The 8,163-nt window shown below is 34.3% G+C and overlaps 2 protein-coding genes across 2 annotated transcripts in view; both read left to right on the top strand.

Annotated features, from left to right (window-relative positions):
• The first annotated feature begins 952 nt into the window (after window positions 1-952).
• Window positions 953-5,130, top strand: LOC119831599 (RNA-binding protein spenito). The gene is made up of 2 exons (XM_038355020.1): window positions 953-1,176; window positions 1,268-5,130. Exon 2 carries the CDS (start codon window positions 1,294-1,296, stop codon window positions 3,538-3,540), a length of 2,247 nt encoding a protein of 748 aa, XP_038210948.1. The 5' UTR covers window positions 953-1,176; window positions 1,268-1,293; the 3' UTR covers window positions 3,541-5,130.
• A 2,856-nt stretch (window positions 5,131-7,986) lies between these two features.
• The window catches only part of LOC119831908 (adenylate cyclase type 10-like), a 20,548-nt gene continuing 20,371 nt past the window's right edge, over window positions 7,987-8,163 (top strand). The window contains exon 1 of the mRNA XM_038355478.1: window positions 7,987-8,132. Coding sequence (XP_038211406.1) covers window positions 8,039-8,132 — 94 coding nt within the window. The 5' untranslated portion in view covers window positions 7,987-8,038. The remainder of the gene's footprint in view (window positions 8,133-8,163) is intronic.

The raw sequence follows: 8,163 nt of genomic DNA, 5'->3' as shown, positions 1-8,163 counted from the left end.
AAGATGATGATGAAGACACCACCTCCTCAAGCGAATCGGAGTCAATTTTATTATATGAATTACTTTTTTTTGGTTTCCTCTTAAATAACGAAAATATAAATTTTAAATGATTCCGCCAATTTAAAACGAAAATGTCTTAAAATAATGCGGCGGTTCATTTTGGAGGAACGGTAACGAACTCAGTGTTATGTTGTGCCCATCACTAGTCGTGACTAACTGACAGGTGTCAGGAACGCATTCTCTGAACGGCCGAAGTATAGTAAAAAACCAAATAGAAATAAAAATACTAAGGGGAATGATAAAAAAACAAAGCATTTATATAAACAATATCTTAACTCTTTATAGGCAACTTTATCATTATAACGAATACCTTTAACGCAACAAATAATTTGCATGTTAATATTTGGACAATAATATATTCAGCGAAATTATGCCTCTGAAGTTATAGAAAAATTCTCATCGTCCCATGAAAATGATTTTATCTCATCCTTTAGATGCACGTGTAAGAATGTTAATTTATTCATACGTTTACATATATATGAGAAAAAATTTTTGAACAAAAAATAAAATCAGGCTTATGAAATTTGTTTCAATTGTTTGATAATCTAAGCGAGCCCTATAACATTCCAATACCTATGCACTTTTGGTATTCTTTAATGAAATTGTGGCGATTTTAAGTTTGGGTTATCTAAGACAGCATTTTTATTAATGTAGAATTTATATGCAATTCATAAAAAACATAATATCCTTATAAAAAAAAACACAGTAAAAATGATGTTTAGATAAATATCCAAACTTAAAGCTTTCTACCTAAATAGGTAGAAAGCTTCTCTCACCGAGATGATATTTAGAATTCATCACTGATTTTTAATGTTGTTGGTTTAATTATATTATACTGGCAGCCCAGCTCAACTGCAAAATTACAAACTACAAAATCAATTTTACTCTGTGACCGGCACTTGACCTCGATCGAAGTGACGATCTTGAGGAGGTGAAGCATCAAGCGGCCATTTTGAAATCAAACATTCGATGAGAAACAGGAATTTTAAATGGTCTTGATTGTGGTATTTGTGCGAGTTCGTTTAATTTTTTGTTTTCTTAATTTAGCGACTATTTAGTGCGGCGGTGGAGTTTTGTGACCTTTGAAAGTGATATCGGTCCTTTATTTGTTTTGTGGTAAGACTATACTGACTTGATAAAGTGAGGAGTTAAATTTTTCTGGAACAAGACGACATTTTGAAGTGACGTGTAATGTTGTGCATTTCAGATAGTGGTTCATCGTACTGAGCTTTCATGATCGGCTTACCGCGTAGCGATAGAGATAGAGATCGTATAACGGTGAAAATTCGCAATATGAAGAGGAGTTCGTCTAGGGACAGTATGCCGCGATCGAAAAGGACGCGTAGTAGCATAGGGAGGTATGACGATAGTTCTGATGAGCGTGCTACACCAGAAAGAGTGAGGAGGCGAGTTCGTTCGCCAAGTCCCCGCGGTCGATACATGTCTCCTCATCGAGATGATTACGTTAGATCTCGCGAAGTAAGAGAGGAATCTGTGCGACCTTATTATAAGGTTCTTTGTGTTAGTGCTCTTCATCCGAAAGCTTCCGACGAAATTGTAAAAGATACTCTTTATAGAGAGTACAAGAAATTTGGTGACTTTAGCATTAAGATTTCTCATGAATTAGATGAAAGGGTTGCATATGTTTGTTTTCGTAGTGCGGAAGATGCTAGAGATGCTAAGCATGCAAAACCCAGAATTATTTTATATGACAAAGTTGCTATTGTTGACCCTGTTTATGAACCTGTCCGATCAGAGTATAGAAGTAGACCACGAAGTATAACTCCACCTGACTATGATCGTCCTTACTCTTACGCGTGGTCACCTGTTCCTGAGCGACGCAGACCACCACCTGAAGACAGGGCATATGGTATTCCTCCAGCAGTTCCTCCACACCATAGGGACTTCAGACCCCCAATGCATGAATATCCAATGGCAGGCCCTCATGGTCCCCCAATGCACCACCGTCCCCCTATGCACCATCCTCCACACCCACACTATATGCCAAGGCCATACATGCCCAGACCCCATCATCCACCATTTGAGAAAGTAGAGAATAAAAAAGATAAATTTCCTAATTATTTACACCATGTCCAACCTGAAGATGATCCTTTGGCCACTCGAACCTTATTTGCAGGTAATTTGGAAATCAACATATCAGATGAAGAATTACGACGTATTTTCGGTCGTTATGGAATTGTAGAAGACATAGATATTAAAAGGCCACCACCAGGGACTGGAAATGCATTTGCATTTGTTCGCTACCAAACATTGGACATGGCACACAGAGCAAAGGTAGAACTTTCAGGACAGTATATTGGTAAATTCCAATGTAAGATTGGATATGGTAAAGCTACACCTACAACTCGAGTTTGGGTAGGTGGTCTTGGCCCCTGGACATCAGTTGCACAACTAGAACGAGAATTTGATAGATTTGGTGCAATCAAAAAAATTGAATATGCTAAAGGTGAACCCCATGCTTACATCTTGTATGATTCAATTGATGCAGCACAGGCTGCAGTGAAAGAGATGAGGGGTTTTCCTTTAGGAGGACCAGACAGACGCCTAAGAATTGATTTTGCAGACGTTGGAACTGGAGGACCTTACAGACCAAAACCATATGTGCCACCAGTTGGTGAAGATGGTAGACCTGTTGAGGGTTATGAGGGTTATGAGGGAACATGGGATGATAGCTATGGTTATGGTGGTTCTTATAGAGGTAGGGGTGGCCATCGTGGGCGTGGTCGAGGCATGTACCGCGGTGTATATCATGGTACAGGTGATTATCGCGATGAGGAATGGCGAAGAGCACCAGAGAGTGAGTACGAAGGTCGCATTCGTCGCTCTGGTTCGCGGGAGCCTGGGGTAGACCGTTCACGTTCCAGATCACCACGTCGCCGATCACCAGATAGTGATTCTGATGGTTCACCTCGTCGAAGCGGTGGAATGCTATCCTCGGCACGCACACTTCCTGAAGTTGTGCGCAAAGCAACCACTATCTGGAATGGGGCATTAATTTTGAAAAATTCATTATTCCCTACTAAATTTCATCTAACTGATGGTGATTCAGAAATAATTGACAGCCTCATGAAGGATGAAGATGGCAAGAATCAACTAAGAATTACACAAAGGCTAAGATTGGATCAACCTAAATTGGATGATGTACAGAAGAGAATTGCTACGTCCAGTTCCCATGCAATTTTCTTAGGTGTGGCTGGTTCAACGGCATCCATATCAAATGATGATGCCAGTATACAAACCAGGCCAATGCGCAATTTGGTCTCATATTTGAAACAAAAAGAAGCTGCAGGTGTAATATCTCTTTTAAATAAAGAAACAGAGGCAACAGGAGTTTTGTACTCCTTCCCACCATGTGAATTTTCAACAGAATTATTAAAGAGGACTTGCCATAACTTGACAGAAGAAAGCCTTAAAGAAGACCATTTGGTTATTGTGGTGGTGAGGGGAGGGTCTGCCTAACTTTACACATACATACATACAAGATAATGTATTAAACTTAGACATTTATGCATTAGTTTAAGTTTCTTTCTAAAGGTTTTATAATAATAGCAAACAAAAAGTTTTCATTATATAACTTGTGATGTGTAGTGCTGCTTCATTGTGATGTGTTTGTAAAAGAATTTGTGAAGGTTAAATATTTTTTGATTGTGAAAGTGCTGTGATCATCACAGTTTAATGTGTAAAGCAATAATTATCGCAAGATATACATAATATATTTATAATTTAGTTTTGCTAGAGTATTTTTGAAACATACTTGTGTATTTAAGGAACAAACTCGAGTTATAGTGTAATAATCAGTGTATGTCAGGTGATGTGTAGTGTGTGTGAACACAAATAGATAATATTAAACAAAGTTGTTGTTTTTTTGTACCTTGTGACATGTGATACTAAGTGCAGTTGAGTTTTGTGCCTTTAGTGAGCAGGTGTTAATGTATTTCAAAATTGACATTGGGCTATATATTAAACTATATTTGGAGGAAATTTTAATTTAAAGTGCATAGTGGTATAGTTTGTGTTTAGTGCAGCCCAATCTGATATAAATAAATTAACCAGTGGTAATAGTGGGTGAAGTAATATTACTGAGTAAGTAATTATATTTGAAATAGGCATTGGTAAACACAATACAGAATTTATCAAAATACTTATTTATCTTAAACTATTTTGCTATTTCTATACCTCTCAGTAACTGTGTGTAATTAATAATTTGGCTTACATCTAATAAGTAATCACAATTATATGAATTGCAATGTTAGGAATATCTGAAAATATTTTTTAATTAACATTAAAGAATTGCATTATTTTTTTCTACAATCAGTTCCAGTATCTAAGAGAATCAAGCTCAACTGCTTATGTAAGTATTCCTGGTAAGTATAATAATACCTAAAATTATGAAAAATAATTTTGGACCATGTCCCAATGATAAACATGATTTAGTAAATCAAAATTTAAACAACATTACAGCGAAGATTATTATGGTTTCATAACCTTGAGCTTATAATTTGATTAGGTACAATAGAAAAGGTAAAAAATATAGATGCATATATATATAACTTTATAGTGCAGCATCTTCATCATGAATGTTTTGTTTACTCTACATCTAGAAGTTCCATACTAGAATACAGTTTAACATTGCAAATTCAGTTCTGGTGTCTATCCATAAGCTAGGGCTTATATTAATACCTAGCAATTTTATTTTCGACAAACTTAAAAAAAATGAGCATCACATTTCGACTATTTTTTGTGATGAACCTCGTCACTTTCAACGGGGTAAACCGATTTCGATGATTCATTTTTATTTGATGGTTGGAGCTTTCAGTGGCGTCCCATTGAAATTAGGAGATAGTTCTGACAATGTAAAGGCGCTTTAGTTTTTGTTTTAAATTTAAATAATGAAAACAAATCACATGTTTAACTCTACGTAGTAGGCTTTGCTTAACGCAAATAACATTTATTTGTATTTTCAGTGGAATCGTCAAAGGAAATTGCTGGTGATATGTACTTTTTAAGTGTTTAATAATTCATATTTGAAAAATAAATGACTTAAAGTTGTCTTGGTGTTTACTTGATTTTTCTCTTCACTAAACTGTGCCAATAAAAACATCTATTGGGGGAATACATAATTCTGCTTTACTTATTATAATATTAAGAATCAAGTGTTTTTTTACAATTTGTTACAGTATTCAATTAATTATTTTAATTTCATAATGGTTATTGATTACTATTCTGGATAAAATAACAGTTGTAAAAGAGTAAACCTATTTATGGTGAGGAGATAAGAGGGGAAATCTTGCACGTACATGTCGAATTCCTACCTATTAATTTGAAAATGTTGGCATCTCATCATCCTTGAGTACGAACAAACTTACTTTTTCTGTGGTAGGTACGGAGAGTAGAGGTGGTACAAAATACATTTATTTTTGTGATTACTTAGTACCCATGAAGAGATGACCATTTAATCCTATAAGTATCTAAATAGTCTCTGGCACCTAATCCTAAAAATGATTAATTTTAAATTGTATCTGCAAAGTCATTTTATTTTGCAGTAAATATCAAGTTGTAACGAGAACACTGGGGACAGATAAGAATGTAGTGTATGAATCTCAGAAACAAGATTTTCACTAGGAATTTTATATATAGCTCTATCTATTTTACATATCTGTAGTAGTGGTAGTAGTAGTAATATGTTTTGTACTCTAAATACTTATTTGGAGAACAAAATTGAGAAGTAGCGCAAATCTCGAATATTTTCTTGTTCTTTCAAATATAATATGCAAGTATATAAACTGCTTTATGACGAGCTTAAATGTAAATTATTTTATGTTAGAAATAAATATAAGAGTAAAAATGACAAATTTTAGTTATTAATCAATACTTTGTATCTTAAATTTATAGATAAAATACAATACTTGGTAGAGAGGAGAGAGTTATTAAAAAAAAATGTTTTTATGATAATTTGTTGTTTACCTGTACCTACAGCATTGTTTTATCTGTAACTTGAGCATGAGCTGACTGGATAATAAATAGTTTATTAATTTAATAACATAAAAATTCTTAAATATAATCGAAAAAAGTTAAAGTAAACCTCAGGTAAATCTGGACCAAAGATTATATTATACATGGTAATGTTTTCGATTACTTACCTATTTGCACGTTTATATGTCAAACTTAGGTATGAATGTCAATCATAAAAGAAAACTAGGTACTTTCATACATATTTTTCATTACTAAATATTAAATAATAAATATTATAGGTATCTACAACCCAAAATAACGTAATTTTTCGGAATGAAGCCTGAAGGTACTGATCATCTATAGGTTACTGTAATAATTATGCCTTGCAATGCTGACTTAGAGAATATATTTTATCAATAACTTATAGATGGAAAAGAAAGTGAAATTGAAAGTCGAAACAAAGCTTATTTGACAGCATTAAAGAGAATCCATCGTGAGTCCATCAGTAAGAGCGTCATTCCTGCAGAAATGCTGCCGCCAAGAGAAAGACATCGCAACAAAGAGCAGAAGGAGCAACCATTTGTGTTAGTTCTTAATTTTTAAACGTTTCGCCGAGTGACGTGTAGATGTGCAAGAATATATAAAAACTAGCTGCATGCCCGGCTCCGCTCGGATAGTCATCGTAATTGAAATAACATAAGCTATCCTGTCTTAAAACTGCTAAAAATTCACTTGGTGTACAAATTTGATTACAATCGGTTGAGAACCAACTTTAGGACTTCATCGCGGACAAACAGTGTAACACGTAATTTACGTATATTAAAATAATATAATGGAATTGAATAAGTAGCTGCCTTCACAATTCTGAATGAAATGAATTTCCTGTTTGTGGAGTTCTGAGAAAACAAGTTCAGTTTTTAATTGGGAATCAGTTAAATAATTGTCTGTCCATATTTTTGTCGTATATCCTACCTTATCCTATCCTACCTTTAAATTATAAAACAGCTATAGTTTAAAAAGTGAAAAGGTATGAAAATAAAGGGGCAATGTTGCCATCGTGGATGAGTACGAACCAAAGAGTAGTATAATACGGGTACGAACTTATTATTTACTCTATGGTCCGGAGAGTAGAGAGTGGTAAAGGCAATGACATTAGACTACTAACTAGACGGTGCACCAAGATGTAATTGTTTTGATAAAATTAGATCAATTCTTATATACATAGGGCACACAGTAATAAGGGCTTAGGGTTGCAATTTCCTTATAAGCGGAAGCTAACCAAAAGTCGTATAGAATTAACGGTAGATTAAAAAAACTATGTCAACGTAAAATTCTAAGCACCCTTATAATATTATATTCTGAATCGTGAGATTAGAAACTATCGAATTGTAATCTGCAACATTTGCTTGCAATTATATGTATTATTTTCATTACATTATAAATCTGATTAACGATAACTTCAAGATTTTTATCTTCGACAATTTGGTACGCTTAAAATAAAAAAGGAAATTATGGGTTCAAATCCATAATTATCTTCAAACAAAATAGCGGGCACGTGGCACAACAAGTGTAAACCATAGATTTAAATATAAAGACTATTGTTGTGATAAGTTGTCCAACTGAAAATGACCCTAGATTGAACTCAATTTTTCTTACTCCAAGTAATAAAACCATATTCCTGCTAAATTTTCAAGCGATATTCTAGATTTCTAAATGAAGTAAAATAAAAAATATAGATCTACTGGCTGACCAGGCAAACGCTGTTCTGCCTTACTTAATCATTTAGGGGTATGAAAAATTGATGTTTGCCGATTCTCAGACCTACCCGATATGCACATAAATTTCATGAGAATCGGTCCAGCCGTTACGGAGGAGTATGGTAACTAACATTGTGACACGAGAATTTTATAGAAGTATAGAGATTTCTTTCTTAATAATTTCATACAGGTTGAAAAATGTAACTGGAAGTTGGAGTGATGTACACGAAGCCAAACGTGTCGCTGTCATGGCCTCACTTGTGCCGGATGAAATAATTTATAAGCATTCTGACTACACAGTCCGATGTTACGAAACGGCCCTTATGTTTATAGATGTTTCTGGTAACTATAATACATACGTATGATTTAGTGT

The sequence above is a fragment of the Zerene cesonia genome, chromosome 14 (genome assembly GCF_012273895.1).
Source record: "Zerene cesonia ecotype Mississippi chromosome 14, Zerene_cesonia_1.1, whole genome shotgun sequence".
Classification (NCBI taxonomy): Eukaryota; Metazoa; Arthropoda; class Insecta; order Lepidoptera; family Pieridae; genus Zerene; species Zerene cesonia.
Note: the sequence above shows the minus strand (reverse complement) of the source record. Positions and strands in the feature narration are given on the sequence as shown.